General features: G+C 41.6%; 1 protein-coding gene across 3 annotated transcripts; it reads right to left on the bottom strand.

The window, feature by feature from the left end:
• Positions 1-440: 440 nt before the first annotated feature.
• YPEL5 (yippee like 5) lies at positions 441-14,121 on the bottom strand. 3 transcript variants are annotated; one of them, XM_005893610.3, is made up of 3 exons: positions 13,965-14,121; positions 2,843-3,007; positions 441-1,371 (listed from the first exon to the last, which is right to left on the bottom strand). In XM_005893610.3, exons 2-3 carry the CDS (start codon positions 2,981-2,983, stop codon positions 1,147-1,149), a joined length of 366 nt encoding a protein of 121 aa, XP_005893672.2. In that variant the 5' UTR covers positions 2,984-3,007; positions 13,965-14,121; the 3' UTR covers positions 441-1,146. The 3 variants fall into 3 exon arrangements, with proteins under 3 accessions (XP_005893672.2, XP_070235412.1, XP_014333009.2); XM_070379311.1 differs by lacking the exon at positions 13,965-14,121 and adding an exon at positions 12,943-12,964; XM_014477523.2 differs by lacking the exon at positions 13,965-14,121 and adding an exon at positions 12,906-12,928.
• Positions 14,122-22,278: the final 8,157 nt, after the last annotated feature.

Raw genomic sequence — 22,278 nt, 5'->3', positions numbered from 1 at the left:
TATCAACTTGAAGGGACCAAGTACAGTTTTGATTTCAACACCTAAACTTCTGAGGGAAGATCTGAGAAAATAAGGCTAGGAGATCTAAATCCTTTGATGTAACTATCAGGCTCTACAGACTTGTCAAAATCAATGCAAAACTGAAAAGGATATGCTGAAATGCTTATTATTATTAAAAAGATAGGCTGCTTCACTTCCCTCCGTTTAAAACACATGCAGAAGAAATGCTTTCTGCATGAATGCACATGGACATTCTGTTCAGTTGTTTTCTAAATGCAATACTGTGGATTTAAACAGTATGCTTTAATTTAAACAAAGAAGTATCTTATATACAGTCAATTTAGTTTAAGAGATGAAAAGAAACACTACTATGACAATTACTTATCAAATACTCTGCTCTTTTGAAAGGTGATTTTAAAAGCAACACAGGACCAAAAACATCCAACTATTACTTTATTTATATTACTATGCTTAAGTTACATGGAAAAGACAACCAAGCAGTTCTGCCCCATATCAGGAAAAGTTTCCAATCAACACCAATTATGTGGTGACAAATAACTAGGAATGGTGACATCTTTGGGTCAAGACTGACAAGGAAGAATGGGCTCTGATGCTACGGTTCATCTCCAACAAGAATATGGCACAATGGCCAGCACAAGCAATACTAACACTGAACCTTTAGCGCTGGTCACAAATTCGGATCTCTTCTCTGAAGCTAGCAAATCAAGTGAAATAACTGGGTTTTTTTAAAAAGTCTTAAAATGAAGCCCAAATAAATTTAAAAATCATGCTCTTGACACACTTTCCTTTCAAAATTTACATAAAATACTTTTCACTCTTAATAGCCCAGATTTTTTTCCTCACATAGCCCACCATGTAGCTGCAGATAGACTATTCTGCCTCAAGATGTAAACACAAAAAAAAAAAACGGCATCTGCATAATATTCTCTCTACACACTGCTGTTGGATGGAAAATAGAAAATTAAAAAAAAAAAGGAAAGAAAGGAAGGTTCCATCATAGATTCTCACAACCTCTTGTTCCGCAGTTCATGAATCCGACTCTGATGCTAAGGTGACAGTGTATGTAAGTAGATTTTTGTTTTCAGTGAAGGAGACCTGGGAAAAGATGGATTTCTCTCTTTTTCTTCAAGAGTTATCAGATGGTACATGCTCCTCAAAGCCCTCACTTTCTCGAACTAGAGCGCGTTCCAGGATCACACGACCTTCCTTATAACGCTGGCTGTCTTCAGTGGCAAACTCATAGATCCATCCCAGTTTGCTATTGCAGTTTTTGCAGCTCACATCTCGAACCATGTGGCAGCCAGTGAGCATGACCCGATCTTGAACTTCACTATACTGTAGGTTAACTACCTAAGAAACACATGAAAACAAAATTGCAAAGGCATGTAAGTTATCTGCCAAACATGGTACACAATATTTTTGTTGGTGAAAGAACAGCAACGTCAGAAAAGCAAATAGCAGTTGTCTGTCAAACCTGCAACACACTTTCCAAGAGCTATTTTGACAAACTGCTGGGACAGGTAAATACCTGAACTGAACTGGATATGTAATGCAATCATGTATTATTCTAAGTCACCCTATTTATACACATTAGTTACACTTCTGTGTTATAGTGAAGAGTCCTTAACTTGGAGTCATAAAATGTAGGTCTTGGTCCAACTGTTATAATTAACCATTCAATGATGAGTGTAGACAAGGCTACCAATACAGACGAACCTAGTATACAACAGGTATTCCATAAAGTTTGTAAAAATCTGTTTCTGAAACAATTTTATCTACTAACAGACTGGGGGTAGGTTTTAATATATGGTTTTCAAGTGGGTTCAAAGAATCTATGGAAGAATTTCCAATGACTCTGAACATGGAGGATTCCAATAATCCTCCATGCTTAATTTTTCTGTAAAGAGCCAGATATTTTTGGCTTTGAAAAGGGCTATCTGGTCTTTGTTATAGCTATTAAGTTCTGCTGTGGTAGCACAAAAGCAGCCATAGATAATACACAGATGAGTAAACATGGTTGTGGTTCATTAAATTTTACTTACAAAAACAGCCAGCCTGCCATGGTGTGCCAACCCCTGCTCTATACCTAAATAAAGACCAAGATGTATATACACTATCAATTCTTTCAGAGAAAATACTTGTTTCTAAATGGTACAGAGGGGTGTCCCCTGGGGAAGTTTAGGTTGAATATCTAAGAACAGTACCTTGGACTAGTTCTGTAGTTCAAGGATATTTGGAATATCTAGAAATTCAACTTTGCTAGTACCCATTAGACTCCAGGAGGCAGAATCACATCAACCAATTTGAAAGCAAGCCAGAAATGAGAGAAAAAGGCAGACTATACATTAATCTGTAAGTCAGGAAACACTTCGGTTAACAAACCTATTAGCCAAATCATAATCAGAACGATGATTGGTAAATTAGAGCAGGAAGTTAGTTAGATGATCCTTATTCACTTGCACTGTCAAACTACAACAGCTTAATGCAGCTATCTCCCTGTAAGGGTAAATTAGTGCTATGGGGGTGTTTCAGCCTCTTGACAGTCTGTGAAGTCACTACCACATTCTTACCCTGAGTGTCTCCTGAAGCAATGGAGACCACCCTTATCATAACATAGTCCTTAAAACTCTCCAGCCTAAAAATCACAGCCTAGTAATGCTTTCCTGAAGTCCCAAAGACAAACTAGCAGGCAATTTCTATGGAGTGCAGCTCTCATTCGGAATCTTCTTGGCATCTCCACGCTCTGAGGGGTATTCTGGTATTGCTATCAAATATATCCACTGAACCCAGTGAGGAAATGAAATCAGTTTTCCCCACAAACCTTGTTAAAAAGAAATGCTCTGCCAGTGGCGCCTGTGAACCGAGTAGAGATGAGTTCTGAACGGTTGGTCAGGATCGTATCACAGTTTGCACAGGAAAACAGACGGGTACCACCGATATGATCAAGGAAAATCCTGCCCATTTTTATAGCTGAAGCTCTAAAAACCTGGGAACAGATAAAAAAGGACAAGAAATACATTATGATTTTTTAACTTGTTAGGATCTACTTGGTGGTGTCACAGAGAACCATTTATATACACATATATGATCTCTTCATACAATACACGAAATCATTTCAATACATGAAATAGCTGACTCTGAATGAAAGGATCCAAAGTTCACACATGGACCAAACAAATAGGCAAACTCAAGCTAAGAACACTTCAGAAGCAACGAGTCAAGGAAGTAAATATTCTCACTAGGAAGGCCAAAGAATATCCCTTCTCTTTTGATATGAAAAAGACAAGAAGACAGTGTGCAATATCAAACCAAATGATGAGAAACACCAGCAGAGAGGTGAGGAAAAAGGTTTAGCACAGAGTTAAGTATACATTCTGGAGAAGGAAATGGCAACCCACTCCAGTTATTCTTGCCTGGAGAATCCCATGGACAGAGGAGCCTGGTGGGCTATAGTCCATGGGACCGCGAAGAGTTGGACACAACTGAGCAACTAACAAGTATATATTCTGAGTATCTGTAATTTGAGAAAAGACTTATGGGACAAGAGTGTGTAACCTGGTTTGAGAGCATGGGGTGCCTGTTTCTCTGGTCATCAGGTGCATCAACAACCATGTAGGGTGATGGCACTAAATTGGTAAGTTTGAGTCTGTGGAGCACTATACTAGGTGCTCTGTTGTTGCTGTTCAGTCGTTAAGTCGTGTCCGACTCTTTTGTAACCCCATGGGCTGTAGGCCACCAGGCTCCTCTGTCCATGGGATCTCCCAGGCAAGAACACTGGAGTGGGTTGTCATTTCCTTCTCCAGAGGATCTTCCTGATCCAGGGATTGAACCTGCATCTCCTGCATTGGCAGGCGCACTCTTTATCACCAAGCCACCAGAGAAGCTTTACTTATTTCAAAATCCACAACAACTCTGTGAGGTTGTTGCCTCCAGTTCATAGATTATTCAAGGTTACTAACTGGTCAAAGGTCACACAGCTTTCAAGTACAGAAAATCATAATCAGAATATGGTTCACTCAAGTCAAAGCCAAATTTTTTCCATTACTCTAACACTGACTCCTCTAAGAAGAGGACATACAAGATGGTCTAGGCTGGCATAAGGCTAGGAAAATAAGAACAGAGAGGAGCAAGATGAACTGTTACTATGTAACTTACTATATTTAAGAAAGTCTTTTGATTCAATAAATCACAGAAGTGCTGAAACATTGGGAAAAAAGCTCTGAATCCAATTTCTGAAACAAGGATAATCACACTCCAGTATTTTAAAGTGAAGTCGCTCAGTTGTGTCCGACTCTTTTGTAACCCCATGGACTGTAGCCTACCAGGCTCCTCCGTCCATGGGATTTTCCAGGCAATAGTACTGGAGTAGACTGCCATTTCCTTCTCCGGGGGATCTTCCCTACCCAGGGATCGAACCTGGGTCTCCCACATTGTAGACAGACACTTTACCATCTGAGCCACCTGGGAAGTAAAGTTGATTCACTGCAGTTATCTCCCAAAACAGCACATTTTTAGAGATCTAGGAGAAGGCAATGGCACCCCACTCCAGTACTCTTGCCTGGAAAATCCCATGGATGGAGGAGCCTGCAGTCCATGGGGGTCGGACACGACTGAGCGACTTCCCTTTCACTTTTCACTTTCATGCATTGGAGAAGGAAATGGCAACCCACTCCAGTGTTCTTGCCTGGAGAATCCCAGGGATGGGGGAGCCTGGTGGGCTTCTGTCTATGGGGTCGCACAGAGTCGGACATGACTGAAGCGACTTAGCAGCAGCAGGTATAATCAAGAATACACTGTAGCTTTTCATTTTAAAAAGAATTTATTCCTTTGTGTAGTGATCAGCTTCTGTGTTTCAAATATTTAATATTATTTGTCTTTAAAACGCCATGCAGAGCTGATACAGCTGCTGCTACAGAAAAGAAAAATGTAGAATCCATGTGCAATCCAGTGTCATCTTAAACTTGGGGAAATTCCATTACAAATTAAAAAGAAAATTCCATTCCTTCTAACATCTGTCAACTTCAGCCATAAGGCAGTTTTAATGTCATCAGAAATGTGACATTTCTGTCACCAAGATAATTATGACTCCCACTAAATACTATATGAAAGTTTAATAAGTAGTGAAAAACAAATAGTAAATATACTACAATTTATAGCTAGTAAACAAGAGTGTCAACGAATAAACCCTGGGTAAAAACATAAGACTTAAAATGACAATAAAAGACTTGCTGCCTATTGTTTTAGTCTTTAGGATAGCATTAATTTTCCCAGATGCCTAAGAACACAGTATTTGTTACACAAAGCTCAAAGGGTCCAAATCTGAGGCCTGCTGGCTGAATTCATTTGATGGCATAGGAACACTGCAGTGAACAAAACAACCCTTCCCACACCAAAACATTAGTGTTCAATTTGGCCCAGGGTTTTTAATTTTTAATAAAAAACAGTTGAGAATCATTTAAAATTTGAGAGATTTCATTAACAGCCTGTTTTGAGCCTTTCTTTTTAAACAATGGGGAGAGCTGGCAACACAGGACATATATTCTTATATGGCAACAACTGGCTAGAGTTGAGAGGTGCCTTCAACACTTCCCACAAGGCCATTTCATTTGCTTTTTATCTATTTTGTGCCACATAATTACTTCACCTGTGAGACATCTGAGTTTATGACTCCTAATCCAAATTAAGCATCCAATGACCCTGTGAGTAGCTGATCTGGGTCATGTTTCTTACTACCAGTCATTTACAGAAAGGAATCACCAGCAGGGTTTTATGGTAACACCTCTGAAGACATACTCCTCAGTCTTTATTTCTCTAAAAATTAGTATTTGTGTGGTCATTTATCCTCCAGCTTGGGCTTCTGAGAACTGTTATTTTCAAGCCAATGTTTCTTCAAACTTTTAAATATAATATTCATCTAAGTTACTTCAACAATAATTCAGGAATAACCAGATATTTTTGACTTGACTGATAGCAGATGCAATACTACTGAGGAACACATTCTGAACTTCGAAACAAACTCTCCCTATACCTTCTGCCTGTATCATTCTATCTTTGGTTCAGTATTAACAGCTGTGACCATTTGCTCACTACTGGATACAGGAAAACGATTTCTAAATGGGGTAAATAGATTTAACATCATGCTTTCTCTTTCTTGCTTCAAATTCAGACTATTTTTAACTTTTACCCAACTATTTTTACTGAATTCAGTTACATGATTCATTACAAGACCAAAAATATCTATACAGACTCCCTATTCCTAGTTGTGGGTGCCATGTATAGAGTTCTATATATGTACATAGAACTGTAAAATGTAGTTCTCATTTGCCAAAAGAGAAAAGCTACAATGCCAGAGAATCTATCAGAAGTGAGCAAAACACCACTTGCTGTCAAAGGTCTCTGGAACACAGAAAAACCTTCGCAGGCCATTGAATTTCATGTGCTAGGCCTTCACCTCACCAGGCTAGGAGTGCAACCTACCGTTCATTTCCCCCGTGCATACTCAGGAGACTGACGGCAAGCACACTGGCACTGCTCCACAGAAGGGGAAGGTCATTTAAAAGCTATGGCAAAACACCTGAATTAGGTTTCTCTGCTGCTGCTGCTGCTGCTAAGTCGCTTCAGTTGTGTCCGACTCTGTGCAACCCCAGAGACGGAAGCCCACCAGGCTCCCCCGTCCCTGGGATTCTCCAGGCAAGAACACTGGAGTGGGTTGCCATTTCCTTCTCCAATTTATGGAAGTGAAAAGTTAAGTCGCTCAATTGTGTCCGGCTCTCAGCAACCCCATGGACTGCAACCTACCAGGCTCCTCCGTCCATGGGATTTTCCAGGTAAGAGTACTGGAGTGGGGTGCCATTGCCTTCTCCGAGGTTTCTCTGGACCTAGGCAATATATTGAACTCTGTCTGAGACTTGATATTTAGTATCAACATCATATGGGACACTGCATTCAGTACTTCACGTATCACATTCAACCTTAACAATTTCTTAGTAAGTATGTAGTATCCTACTTTTGTAGAGGAAGACAAAGGCTGTAACTTTATGAAACTGGCCAAACTAGGATCTGAACTAAATTCTGCTCCAGTTCTTTTAGCCCCACTTACTCTCTAGTGACCAGAAGAGACAGCCAAATTCAGTCTTTCTTCCTCAGATTTCTCACACACCTCTCCTGCCTCCATGCTGAGCCGCCTACATTCCCTAACTTTGCTGGTGGCAACTCTAATCCCTCTCCTAAACTAGAAACCCTGGCAACTTCTTTAAGAAACTGCAAAATTGAGAAGTCCTCCTAAATCACTTTTCAAGGTCTTTCTTCCTCATTCTTCATCAATAACTTAGTTCACATTCTCATCACTTCTAGAGCTATGAAAGTAAGGTACTTCAGCCTTATGTACTTATAAAAGGCATGTACTTCAGACACCCCTTTCTAAGAGCTTATACACAGCTTATCCTGTCAGAAACTTTTTACCTGACAGGATAGTATATAGCTCATTCTTTAAAAACAATTTTCTTAAAGGAATAATTGACATAAAATTTGGCCACTGTTGTGTACAAATGAATGATTTTTAGTAAATTACAAAATTGTGCTACCATCACCACAAACCAGCTTTTTAGAATATTTTCATCATCTCCCCAAATCCCCACAAACCCTTCCACAATCAATCTCCTTCTAATTGTTTTTACATCCAAATTATTTCCCAGGTCATGTACACACTGCTATGTTTAAAATGGATAACAAAGACTTGTTATATAGCACATGGAACTCTGCTCAGTGTTATGTGCCAGCCTGAATCGAAGGTGGGTTTGGGGGAGAATAGATACGTGTATATGTATTGCTGAGTTCCTTCACTGTATACCTGAAATGATCACGGCATTGTTAATTGGCTATACCCCAATATAAAATGTTTAAAAATAAATAATTAATTTAAAAAAACCCAAATTACTTCCCAGGATCACCTAGCTTGGACTTAGAAGAGTAACAGTATTTTCAGTCACACATTTGTAAAATATCTTAAGAGTGAGCTGCTTTCACAGATGACTAATGTTCTCTGTTGATTCTGAGAGCACTTACTGTGCTTAAGTAATGTGTGTTTTGTAATCAGTGTTGAAGTTCAAGTTTATAACCAAAATTCTGACAAACCTTTGGTTCTCTGTTAAAGATCAGTTGACCATATATATGTGGGCCTGTTTCTGGGCTCTCTATTCTGTTCCATTGATCTATTTGTCTATTCCTTCACCAATACCATACTGTCTTGATTACTGTAGATATATACTAAGTCTTGAAGTTGGGCTTCCCTTGTGGCTCAGCTGCTAAAGAATCCGCATGTGAAGCGAGAGACCTTGGTTCCATCCCTGGGTTGGGAAGATCCCCTGGAGAAGGGAAAGACTCCCACTCCAGTATTCTGGCCTGGATAATTCCATGGACTGTATAATCCTTGGGATCGCAAAGAGTAAGACACAACTGAGTGGCTTTCACTTTCTTTCTATACTAAGTCTTTCTATACTAAGTTGGGTAGTGTCAGTCTTCTGACTTAATTCTTCTCCTTCCATATTGTGTTGCCTCTCCTGGGTCTTCTGTTCTCTATAGAAACTTTAGAATCAATTTGTTGAGATATTCACAAAGTAACTTGCTTGAATTTTGACTGTACCAAATCTACAGAACAAGTTGGAAGAAAGGACATCTTGACAACATATAGTCTTCCTATCCATGAACACACAAATTCTTTCCATTTATTTAGTTGTTCTTGAGTTCATTCATTAGTTTTATATTCTTCCTCACATAGATCTTGTACACATTGTTAGATTTATATCTAAATATTTCATCTTGGGGGAATGCTAATGTAAATGGTACTGCATTAATTTCAAATTTCACTTCTTCACCACTGGTGCTGATTTACACATCACACACACATATACACACTAACAAATATGATACCTTGTTCATTAGTCTGGCTTATTGCTGAATATTTTCTTTAAAAGCAAGGGTCAGAAAACTAAGGCCTATAGGCAATAATCAGTTCACCACCTGTTTTTATATGGCTCGCAACATAAGAATGCTTTTTATATCTTAAGATGGTTGGGGAAGAAACACCAAAAGAATATTTTTGTGACACATGAAAATTACATGAAATTCACATTTCAGTGACCATACATAAAATTTTATTGGAACACAGCCAGACCCATTTGTTGATACTTGGCTGCTCTTTCAGTATAATGGCAGAGTTTGAGTAGTTGCTACTGAAACCTTACGGCCCACAAAGTTCACAATATTCACCATCTGGCCCTTGAAAGAAAATGCACTGACCCTTGTTGAAAAACCTGTTCAGACAGCAAAAGAGCTCTTCATTTAGAAAGCAGGCAATCTTAGAAAAAAAGGAAACTTGGTTGGCATTCAGGTTTAAGGATCAACAGGAATATTTGACACAATCAATTTAATCGCACTCCCATTTTCCTCATGGGTTTTCTAACTAAGGTCTTCAACTTTCTGTAGCAAGTTCAGCATGTTGAAGATCAATAATACATAGATTATAAAAACAGATAGTATAACCAGCTGCTGCCTCCTCCTCTCTCCACCCCCAGGATTTAAACAATGTATCCCAAATACTGGAACTCTGGGTTCAAATCTTAGCTCCACTGCTTAAAGTTGTGTAAACTTTGGATAAGGTATCTTCACCTCAGTTTCTTTATCAATAAAACGGTGGTATCAGTATTCATCTCTGAGTTGTGGAAATTAAATGGCACTACACTGAGAACAGTGCCTGGCACACAATAAATGCTAAATAAAGGTAAATTTAGTAAAACTAGATTATCTTTTTCAACATTCTCCACCCTAACCTCCCTCTATTACAGATGAAGAAAGCAAGGTTTCAAAAAGAAAATAAAATCAACAATTAACTAGCTTCATTTCTTGTTAACCATGGCAAAGCTAAGTGACCAAGTGACAGAAATGACATGCAGAAGGAAAGCTAGAAACTTCTGAAGCATCTCAAATTCTTAGTATCATAATTCTAGGTCTTAAAATAGGCACTTGCCCTCCCTGTAACTAATAATCCAGTTCAGATTCAATCCTGGCAAGCAGAATTCACAGGAGGAGGAATCACACTTCCCAGCCCTAAAAATACCAGGGAGGGATCTCTAAGAGTTCTTAGAGAAAACACCCAGTTCACAGACTTTGTGTTTGTTTGTTTTTTTTAAAATTATTTCCTCAGGGCATTGCCACAGGCAACAGAACACACACTCCACCCAACTCTATCACTGAACAGGTAAGAGGGGCTTTTCCACTACCCTAGGAGTTGGTGGGCAAATGCAAGATGCAAAGACTGTCCTCCAGGGACCTGAGTGTGCAGAAGCCTAGAGCAGAAAGGGTTAAGGAATCTGCCCTTCCAGGAGAGGCTGTATGTTGCAAAAGTCTGGCTAAAATGGAAACCTGCGAAAACAAGCTGGTATATCTAGTTTTCAGTCTCCTTGCTCTCCAAAACAAAAGGAACAAAACCCAAAGACAGCCCTTGGCTGATTACTATAATTAACACTTTTTCTACTGTAATCTCATCAATTATTTCATACTGATTTATGATAAGTTCTATTGAAAACCTACAAGAGAAAATAATAAATTGATCCATAAAACCAATTCTCCAATTTTTGTACAAAATATCCACCAAGCCAAGGTTTTGGTGAAACAAGCTGTGCTTTCCTCTAGTTCTCTTATAAAACGTGACCAGTTTACTTTGCTGTTTCAAATGACGTTCTAGTTGTGGCATCAGGTCTTCATTTGACAGTAACATATATATATTTTTTGCTCTCTAAATAATGCCTTGTTGTTAAACGTTTTCCAAGTTTATTATGTTTCTACAATTCTGTTTAGTCATAACTTAAAAATAAGACTAGTCATGTAACTCGGTGAGTCAGCTAAACAATCTGAGTTAGTAATCTCCCCAAAACAGTTTTTGGCAAGACAAACTTAGGATCTCTCTACTCTGTTGTGATGCAATACCATGAGTCAAAAAAGTCTCTAACTGGATGGACTGGAGTATAATTCAACTGTCTGGTTTCCAGATTCACGTGTGAAGTAACAAGTTTCATGTCACAGCTAACTTTCAGTTCCTACACCACCACCATTACTACACAGGATTACCAGAGAAACTGATACTGGTTTATACAACCATTTAGGCACTATGAAACCTAAAGATACTCTCTGCAGGATTATACTTAGTAGGACTATCTTCACATCTCAATATTTAGGACTAGCTTCCCATCTCATGGACTGTTTTTTGGAGGGTAGTAGCTAGTTTAATCTCACATTTAGACTTAATTTTGGCCTTATTTCCCTTCCTTTTTTATTTTCTAAACCTTTTTTTATCCTCTCCTACCACTTAAATAAAGCAAAGGCAACTAAACCTAGGCAAAGGTCCTCAAGGATCCAACCAGATATTTCAGATGTAGCAACATGTATTTTGTATGTTGTTAAAATCCAATTTAGGTTCCTGTATAGAGTTAAATAACTTACTTGAGCACATTTCATCAACATGCTCTCCTATAGATAAGATGGCTGCCAGATATAAACTTAAAACATGCTCCCCCCCACCCCCCACCAAAGCAGCAGGCCTGTATTGGGCCTTGAGCTGGGCAAGAATGTGCTAAAGGAAGACACTGGTCACTTCCAAAGAGCATGACATTTGCTTGGTATTCTAGTACAAAAGTCAAAGTCGCTTAGTTGTGTACCACTCTTTGCAACCCCATGGACTATACAGTCCATGAAATTCTCCAGGTCAGAATACTGGAGTGGGTAGCCTTTCCCTTCTCCAGAGGGCTTCCCTGATAGCTCCGTTGATAAGGAATCCACCTACAATGCAGGAGACCCCAGTTCGAATCCTGGGTTGGGAAGATCCCTTGGAGAAGGGATAGGCTCCAGTATTCTCTGGATTCCCTTGTAGCTCTGCTGGTAAAGAATCCGCTGGCAATGAGGGAGATGTGGGTTCTATTCCCGAGTTGGGAAGATCCCCTGGAGAAGGGAAAGGCTACATTTCTGAGTTGGGAAGATTCCCTGGAGAAGGAAAAGGCTACCCGCTCTACTATTCTGGCCTGGAGAATTCCAAATACAGTCCATGGGCTCGCAAAGAGCCAGACACTTCTAAGCGACTTTCCCTTTCTAGTACAAAGTACAAAATTCTTTTAGCTCCACTTTCTATTTGTAAAGCCTCCAGGCCTTTTTTTCTCTCCTAAGCCTCTGTTTGCCCAAAAGCAATCCAAAGCCTCATTTTCTAGGTCTAATCAATACCAATCCACTTTATAGAACCCTTCCTATTTCAGTCTCATTGTCCCATTTTTGAATTCTCATAACACTCATTTCATAAATTACTAATATTTAACTGTTACCCTTCATTTCCCTATGCCTTTTTACTAAAAATGATTAGTTTCTAGAGAAAAGTTGGCAATTTCTTTGCAATTTCCTTCTCATCTAACACACAAGTATGCAACAAACTTCTAGAAAAAGATTACACCAAGACACTTCGCATCTGGCAAATATGTACCCTGGATACACTGCATACATTTTGGGTCATCTCTGTTGGAACACAGCAGCTACACTGTATGTGCGACTGCGCAAAGTTAGCTAATACTCTATTATCCTCAGTTATTTCACTAGCAAGTCTAACTTTCCGAAAACACAAGGCCAGCCTGAAGATTACTTTGTTTTCCATCTGTCAAGGAGATCTGCAATAAAAATCCTCAGACTACCAACAGGGCTCTGTAAACAGAAAAAATTTAAAAATAAATGAGCTGTTCACCTTCCCAGACCCTCCCTGAAACAGAAGACTAGTAAATGTCGGGATAAAACAGATCTTTGTAGTAGTTCAGTTTTCCAGCTTCCGCTGTCCTCAACATTCATTGTCCTACCTACAATTGCAGAATAAACGAGCCAGAGCGTGCCTACCGCCCTACCAACGAGGAGAGGAAGGATGCAGCTCGCCGTGGGGACCGCAGGCGATCCCGGCGCCGGGTGTGAACAGCCGCAGCCGCCCAGGCCCCGAAGCCCCGGCTGGCCCCAGCTGATTGCCGGCACGTGACGCCGCGGGCCAATCGGGAGGAGACGGGGCCCGAGCGCGGCGCGGCCCGGCCCAGCCTCCTCCCGCACAACAAACAGGGGCCGGAAACAGCTGAGCGGGCCGCCCCGCGGCCCGGGTCGCCCGACGGCCGCCCAACAGTCGCGCCACGCCCTCCAGTCCAGCGGGCGGGGACCCCTCCCTCGGTCCGGGGTCTCCTGGGGCGCAGGAGGGCAGGGTGGCGGGCATCCAGCCTTTGCGGGACAGCAAACAAAAGCCACCACAGCCACCCCGCCGGTGGCAAGTGCCAGCCGACTGAGGATGTGGCCCTTTTGAAGGACGGCCCACGCCGTGGCGTTATTACGGCCGCATATTTCAGAGTTTAGACTTCACTTCGTGGCCCCCGCGGCGACCTCCGCGCTGCGGAGTCCGGGGCGCGCCCCCGACGCTGCGGCGGGGACGCGGACCGTGGGGGCGGGGCAGCCGGGGCTGTGGGGTCGCCAGCCAAACTGCCGGCGGACCGGGGGCCTGAGGCCCCGGCCGCGACGTGCAGGGCCTCCGAGGCTGCGCCGGGGCTGGAGGGCGCGGGAGCCGAGCTGAGGGTCGCGGCTGTTGCGATCGCGCCAGTCGCCCGGGTTGCGCGGCGGGGGCGGGCCGACGGCGGCCGCCGCGCCTGGGCCTCACAAAGAGGAAACAGGCCAGCTCGTCAGTCCGCAGCCCCGGCACCAGGGCCCGCCCTGAGGGGCGAGGGTCGGCCGCGCTAGGACCCCCAAGGGAGCGCGGCGAGGAAGAGGCACTTCCTGCCTGGGCCCCCAGCCCTGGGCCGATCCCAGAGTGTTTCGAAGCCTCCGATCCGGAGGGGAGCCTCAGCCCCTACCCGGCCCCGAACCCAGTCCCCGCCCGCCATACTCACCCCGAGCGGCTGTGAAGTCGGCGGCCGCCTGCGGCTCTTCGCTTCTCAGCTGGGATGAAGCCCCTTAGCCACCAGAGTCTTCAGGTTTAGTCAGGCCCTGGCCTTGGCCCCGCCTCTCCCTGGTTTGGCCTCAACGTCAATCAGCCGGTGTAGCTCCGCCCTTCGAACTGTCGGCTCTCCGGGTTGGCCCAGAACGCCTTTCATTTCTAGGCCCCGCCCTCCCCCGGGTATCCTGCCCCTTCCGCTAGGCCCCGCCCCTTCTCTGGCGCACCCTCCCCCACTGCCGTTCCAGTCTGCGTCGAGGCCCACCCCTCTCAGAAGCCGCAAGACCCGGGGCAATCTCCCTGCAGCTCGCCCCGCCCCTGATCCAACACCCAGGACCCGGACAGCCAATCAAAGAGGCTAAGTCTGCCCACTCTCCCGAGGCAGCCAATGTGGAGAGACCTAAGATCCACCCCTCTTCCCAGCTGAGAGCACACAACATAGCGTCCACGTGAGTCAGCTTCTTAAAGGAGACTGCCCAGTCTTTCTAACAGAGGCAGCTGTGCGACATCCCGCGTCATCAGCGTCACCAGGTGGTGGCTAGGGCCTAGTTTCCTGAAGCCTAGTGATGACAAATGAAAACAGACTGTTTTTCTAGGCCAAGCAGGTACCCAGATAGCTTAAATGCACCATGTAATTAATTTTTATGAGATTGTTTACTCTTTCTTGCCCTTATAGTAGGCCACGTTTTACTTATAAACCCCAAACCTTTAAGTGTGGGCATACAGGAACTCCTGAAGAAAGGATTTTTCCAAGTGTGGCTGAACTTTATTTACAACTACCTTAGTTCTTTCTTCGAGAAGGCGATGGCACCCCACTCCAGTACTCTTGCCTGGAAAAGCCCATGGACGGAGGAGCCTGGTGGGCTGCAGTCCATGGGGTCGCAGAGTCGGACACGACTGAGCGACTTCATTTTCACTTTTCACTTTCATGCATTGGAGAAGGAAATGGCAACCCACTCAGTGCTCTTGCCTGGAGAATCCCAGGGACGGGGGAGCCTGGTGGGCTGCCGTCTATGGGGTCGCACAGAGTCGGACACGACTGAAATGACTTAGCAGCAGCAGCAGAGTTCTTTCTTGGTGGTGGAAGCGATTATGCAAAAGATGAGAAAATTCAGACTCTTCTACTTGAAGAGTTTCCCCCTCAGAGAGTTTGGAGATTTGTTTGTTGAAAGGGATTGAATTCCCTTAATCCTCATCAATGCTTAAGATGGAAAGTTTTGTCTCGCATTAAATTAGAATTTCCGAGGTAATTATTTTAATGGTTTTTGGATGACCTTCAGGATAAAGTAGAAATGTTTGACGATGCCTCTTTCTTAGGTAACAAGCAGTAACATCTGAGACTAATCTCCGAGGTGCTTAAAGCTATCTATAGTGGGACAGAGGTTTTAGTAAATCCTAGCATTTGATTCCTCACCAAGCCCCAAAACTCACCAGTATTTTCCTTCAGTTCAGATAAAAACCTGAAAATTAAAGGCAAAAGGTGTTTTGATAAGTGAGCTTTTTATGAGATGAGGAAAATTTAAACTTCTAATGTTTTTTCTCATTAATTTGTTTTTACTTAGTATTAATTACAAAATCAACACATGTTCTTTGTAAGAAGGTCATACTATCTCATTTCATAACAGAGACTTCTGTCCTCTGCTTAAAGCTTCATATGTAGCTGTGTATTCTTCCTGAAAAGAATGTGCAGGAAAGTACATTGCATCTCTTATTCCTTAACTTGCCTTTTTCACTCAGTGTGTTATGGCCATCCTTCCATGTCAAATGTATCTTTCATCTACAAATTTGTCTCCATAGTTTTTCATAGTAGGACTTCATTTTTTATTAAACATTACTTTTTCTACTTATAGACAAGTAGGTTCCTTTCCATCTTTTGCTATTAAAAATATTTTTTAGAACCTGAATTCATTGATAAAGTATTGCTCAAATATTTCTGAATAGAATCATTTGAAAAGGACATACGTACAATGCTTAAACCCCAAGGAATGAGTTTTTCTCAAAGTGAGCAGTGTAAGTACCAGGTAAAACAATGGGAAAGGTAATTATTAATTTAACAAATACATATAAAGCACTTCCTATTCCAAGTACTTTAAAATTAGCTCATTGTTCATAACAACCCAAAGAGGTAGGTACTGCTATCATCCCCATTTTACAGCTAAATAAACTGAGGCATATTAACCAACTTAACCAAGGTCCCCAAATAGACATATTGGATACAATATTTATAAACTTATGAAAGAATGATTAAAACCAATTTTAGAAAGATTAGGTGTTGGTGATGTGCAGAGTTAGAATCCAAATATGACGAAAGGAGAGCAGATAGGAATAGAACTGAAGGAGCAGGTTTTAACTTTAATAAGAATGGCTACACAGAATGAAATGATTGTATGTAGGCATTCTAAGGATAGTATTTTCAAAGATAAGCCAGAAGTTTTATTCTAGGTGATTGGTAGGGTGATGATTTTCTATTGCTAGGTATAGGGTGGTTGAGATTTAGTATTTATTTATTTGATTGCATATGGTCTTAGTTATGGCACACAGGATCTAGGTTGCATCATTCAGGATTTTTGTTGCAGTGTGCAGACCTTCTAGTTGTGGTGCACAGGCTCTAGAGTGTGGGCTCAGCGTGGGCTCAGTTGCCCTGTAGTGTGTGTGATCTTAGTTTCCCGACTAGGGATTGAAATTGCATCCTCTGCATTGCAAGGCAGATTCTTAACCGCTAGACCACCAGGGAAATCCCCAGGTTTAGAAGTTGATTTAGGGTAAAACCTGATGGGTCTGAGCTGATGGTGGCCTGCCCTTTAGAAATAAAGAATTTACCATTGAAGATAATATAACAAATATGGAAGAGAAATAAAAAGAAAATTTGAGAGATTTGATATTTCTTTGTTTGATTTGTGTTATATCTATTAACTTGAATAAACTGACAGTTTATAATATTGAAACTTTCCCACCAAGAACATGGTATGTCTCCCCATTTATTCAAGTGTTCTTTTAGGTCTTCCAGTGAAGCGTCATGATATAGCTGTCTTCCTTTAGCTTGTTCTTCTTAGATTTAAATTTAGATATTGTATATATTTCTGGGGATATTATGGACTGAATTATGCTCCCCTGATTCTTATGTTATAGCCCTAATCCCTAGTATCTCAGAATATGACTGGATATTGAGATAAGGCCTTGGCCTTTAAAGAGTTGATTAAATTCAAATAAGGTGGTTAGATTAGGCCCGAGAACAGTCTGACTGGTATCCATGTGAAAAAAGAGATTGGGATATACAAAGAGACACCAGGGTGTGTGGGCACAGAGAGAAGATGGCCACTTGCAAACAAAGGAGAGAGGTTTCCACTAGAAACTAAACCTGCTGGCTCCTTGATCTTGGACTTCCGGTCCAAGATCCGTGAGAAATCGATTTCTGTTATTTAAGCTACCAATCTGTGGTATTTTGTTGTGGCAGCTCTAGCAATCTAACACAGGAGGTTACTGTGAATAGAAACTTCTCCTATTAGCTATTATAACTCTAATGGGTCATTTGTTATTTTTATAGTAAAGATAATGATTTTGTAGTTTATTTTTCCTGAATTTTCTGTATAGAAATTTGAATATTTCTGTCAAACAAATTCCTAGAAGTTATTGCTATTTTGTAAAGTTTCTTATTTTAAATGAAGGATGGGTATTTAATTTTATCAAATACCTTTTTACTGTATTTTGGGATAAACATTTCCCCCTTTATTATATTTATTTATATGATATATTACAGTTACCAGCGTTGTAACCCAACGTTACACCAAATGTACATTTCTTGAAGAAAATTCATCACTTGACTTATGCTAACTCTGACATTCTTTGAGTCCAGAAAACAAGAAACAGGAATAATCCAACATACACCAACATACCATGGTGCTTTATTCTGGTTGCTGATTATACGTTCTGGCCTAAACTGTCTGATATTCTCCCAAATGGGTGAGTCAATACATCTGCAAACCCTAGGTCAGGCTTTCAGAATGCCCTTCTGTTGCTGTTTCCTTGGACTTCTCCTTTGCCCTGATATGACAATGGCAACCCACTCCAGTACTCCGGAAAATCCCATGGACAGAGGAGCATGGTAGGCTTCAGTCCGTGGGGTTGCTAGGAGTCAGACACAACTGAGTGGCTTCACTTTCACTTTTCACTTTCATGCATTGGAGGAGGAAATGGTAACCCACTCCAGTATTCTTGCCTCAGAATCCCAGGGATTGGGGAGCCTGGTGGGCTGCCATCTACGGGGTCGCACAGAGTCGGACATGACTGAAGCGACTTAGCAGCAGCAGCAGCAGCAGCCTTCCCTTACTGTGACTTCCCTGGCTATCACACTGGAGCTGCTGCTTTATAGGTATGACCACTTTTCAAGTATGTGCTACATGCGCAGTCTTCTGTTGCCTCCTCACACTTCCCATGGCCTAGTAAACCTCCTTGCTCCGCAAGCCTGAAATGGTGGGCCTCCACCCACCTGTCTTATTCTCTGCAGATAGTTATGCTTCATAATAAGTCAAGATGAAGACTTGGAAGTGAACTACTTCAAAGTTTCTCCACTCAGTGTTTCTTCCTACATCACCTATTTTCTTGGTGCTTTCTCCTGTGTTGGATGAAAACAGTTTTTCTTCTTTTCCAAAGTCTGATGGAAATCTATACCTGGATAAAAGTCTGAAGCTTGAAATCTCAGCTTGTCCTAAATAGAATCCATATTTCCTCAAGAGCAAGACAAAAAACAATTTGCTTGGGACTAGGATGGTCACTCCCTTCTCATGTCTGTTAATGGACCACAGTCCACAACAACCCCCAACACACACAACTTCTTCAATTGCTCTAAGTATTCATTGGACTCATATACATACATACAAGTGCCTTGTCCTCACATCTAACACTATAGTTTAGAAATACGTAGCTTCTTATAATAAGCTCTTTATCTTTTCCCTTGCTTTATATTGATATCTGAGAGCTGAAGAATTGATGCTTTTGAACTGTGGTGTTGGAGAAGACTCTTGAGAGTCGCTTGGACCGCAAGGAGATCCAACCAGTCCATTCTAAAGGAAATCAGTCCTGAATATTAATTGGAAGGACTGATGCTGAAGCTGAAACTCTAATACTTTGGCCGCCTGATGCTAAGAACCGACTCATTTGAAAAGACCCTGATGCTGGGAAAGATTGAAAGCAGGAAGAGAAGGGGACGACAGAGGATGAGATGGTTGGATGGCATCACCGACACGATGGACATGAGTTTGAGTAGGCTCCAGGAGTTGATGATAGACGGAGTCCTGGCATGCTGCAGTCCATGGGGTTGCAAAGAGTCAGACATGACTGAGTGACTGAACTGAACTGAACTGATACTGACATCACATTCATTTCCCCCCATCCGTCCTGCTTCCCACAAAGTGAATGTTGCCTAGACCATAAGGACCAGGACTCCATCCTAAGGAAATGAACTCAGATCCCAAATGCTGCATAGAGTAGAGCTGCCAGACTAGCCTGGGACTACAGAGTTTTTACTTTAACCTAAACTTATGAGAACTCTGGGTAATTTAAGCAGAATAGCTCCTTTGGGAAGAAATATATATATAAAATTTCAGATTAGTAGTTAACATAAAAATATTAATAACTTATTTTGAGTTACAATCCTGCCACTTTACTAAAAGCTCTCTCAAAGGCCACTGATCATAAAATTCTTCTTTTTTTGTACTTGAAATCATCAGCCCATCCTTCTTCAGACTTCTTATTCTCTTGGCTTTGGCAGTAGAATGATGACACCTTCTGCCCCACAAAGTTGTCTATGTTCTAATCTCTTAGATCTGTGTATGTTACCTTACATAGCAAATGGGATTTTGCAGGTGGGATTATGGTAAGGATCTTAAAATGGGGAGATTATTCTGGATTATCCTGGTGAGCCCAATATAATGACAAGGGTCTTTATAAAAGGGAGGTAGGATGACCAACAAGCATATGAAAAGACACTCAACATCACTAATCATTAGAGAAATATAAATCAAAACAACAATGAGATGTCACTTCACACCCATCAGGATTGCTATTCCTAAAAATAAAACAGAAAACAAAACGTGTTGCCAAGAATGTGGAGAAATTGGAAGCCTGGTGCTCTGTTTTAGGGAATGCAAAATGGTACAGCTGCTATGGAGAAAAGTATGGAGTTTCCTCAAAAAATAAAAAAATAGAAGTACCATATGGTCCAACAGTTCTACTTCTGGGTGTATTCCCCAAGGAATTGAAAGCAACGTCTTGAAGAGGTGTTTGTATACCTGTGTTAATAGCAGCATTATTCACAATAGCCAAAAGATAGAAGTAACCTGAGTGTCCAACAACTGAATTTCTAAACAAAACATGACCTATCCATACAGTGGAATATTGAGTTTGAACAAGGAAAGACATTCTGACATACACTGTGACATGAGTGAATCTTCAAGACATTATGCTAAGTGAAATAAAGCAGACACAGAAGGACAAACATTTATGAGTCCATTTATATGCGGTATCTAGAGTAGTCAAATTCATAGAAACAGAAAGTAGCATTGTGGTTGCCAAGGTTATGGGGTGGGGATATGAGGAGTTGTTGAAGTGGAGTAGAGTTTCAGTTTTGCAAGATGAAAAAGTTCTGGAAATCGGCTGTACAACAATGTGAATGTATTTAATAATACTCAACTGTACTTTTAAAAATGGTTAAGATGATAAATTTTATGTTGTGTGCTTTTCACCATCGTTAAAAAAATAAAGTTTTCTAACAAGAGAAAGAAAGAGGAGGTAGGAGAGTCAGAGAAGGGGATGCGAGGATGAAAGCAAAGATTGGAGTGAAGGTGGACCGTGAATCATGCTCTAGAAACAAGAAAAGGCAGAGGAAAGATTCTCCCTTAGAGCCTCCCAAAGGAACACAACTCTGCCGACACTTTGATTTTAGCCATGTCAGACCTGTTTTGGATTTGTATTTTTCAAAACACGAGATAATTGGACGTCCCTGGTGGTCCAGTGGTTAAGAATCTGCCTGCCAATGCAGGGGACACGGGTTCAATCCCTGGTCTGGGAAGATTCCACATGCCACAGGACAACTAAGCCTGTGTGTTACACTGTGTGTTACAACTGCGGAGCCTGTGTGCTCCAACTACTGAAGCCTGTGCACTCTAGAGCCCACACTCAGCAACAAGAGAAGTCACCACAAAGAGAAAGTTGAACACCACAACTAGGGAAAGCTGGTGCACAGCAACAAAGACCCAGTGCAGCCCAAAAGTAATTAATTAATTAACTTTTTAAAAATGAGATGATACATGTGTGTTGTTTTAAGCCACTGTACATGCTAAGTTGCTTCAGTTGTGTCTGACTCTTTGCGACCCTATGGACTGTAAACCACCAGGCTCCTCTGTCTATGGGATTTCCCAAGGAAGACTACTGGAATGGGTTGCCATTTCCTTCCCCAGGGGATCTTCCCGACCCAGGGAACGAAGCTGTGTCTCTTCCATCTCCTGCACTGGCATTGGCAGGCATGTTCTTTACCACTAGCACCACCTGGGAAGCCCCTTTAAGCCACTAGGTCTGTGATCACTTGTTACAGCAGCCATAGGAAACTAATACTTCATCTGGTTTTCCTAAAGTCATATTTTATATTGATTTCCTTATGAATTACCTGGTGCTATTCATAATTGGTTTTAATTGTCTTACTTTAGATATTATTTCCAGAAATCTGACTTAGCAAAGGTTGAAGTGGTCAGGGAACAGAAGCTCAACCAATAAACCTCCAACCCTTGTTTGCATCAGGTTGTGTCAACCAAGAGGATATTGTAATATCCTCCTCTAAATTTATCTTAAAATCAGCACAAAAGTGTTAGTAAAATTTCCACAAACTTTCCTAACAATAAAAATGTTTACATTTCAAAATCTGAGTTTTGAGGTAACAATAGGTAAACGTCCCAAGTCAGGTGCTATTGGGGAGCAAATTGGAGAGCAGAATAACTGGTGATGAGGAACACAGGCTTTATGGTTATTTAGCTCAAGGTCAAATACCAGTGCTGACACTTCCCGATCTGTCTGACTATAGGCAAGAGCTTCAAATTAATTACTGAAAATAGTGATAATTTTCGGAGAAGGCAATGGCAACCCACTCCAGTACTGTTGCCTGGAAAATCCCATGGACAGAGGAGCCCGGTAGGCTGCAGTCCATGGGGTTGTGAAGAGTTGGACTCAACTGGAGTGACTTCACTTTCACTTTTCACTTTCATGCATTGGAGAAGGAAATG

Source organism: Bos mutus, chromosome 11 (assembly GCF_027580195.1).
Source record: "Bos mutus isolate GX-2022 chromosome 11, NWIPB_WYAK_1.1, whole genome shotgun sequence".
Classification (NCBI taxonomy): domain Eukaryota; kingdom Metazoa; phylum Chordata; class Mammalia; order Artiodactyla; family Bovidae; genus Bos; species Bos mutus.
This window is presented reverse-complemented; position numbering and strand designations above follow the sequence as displayed.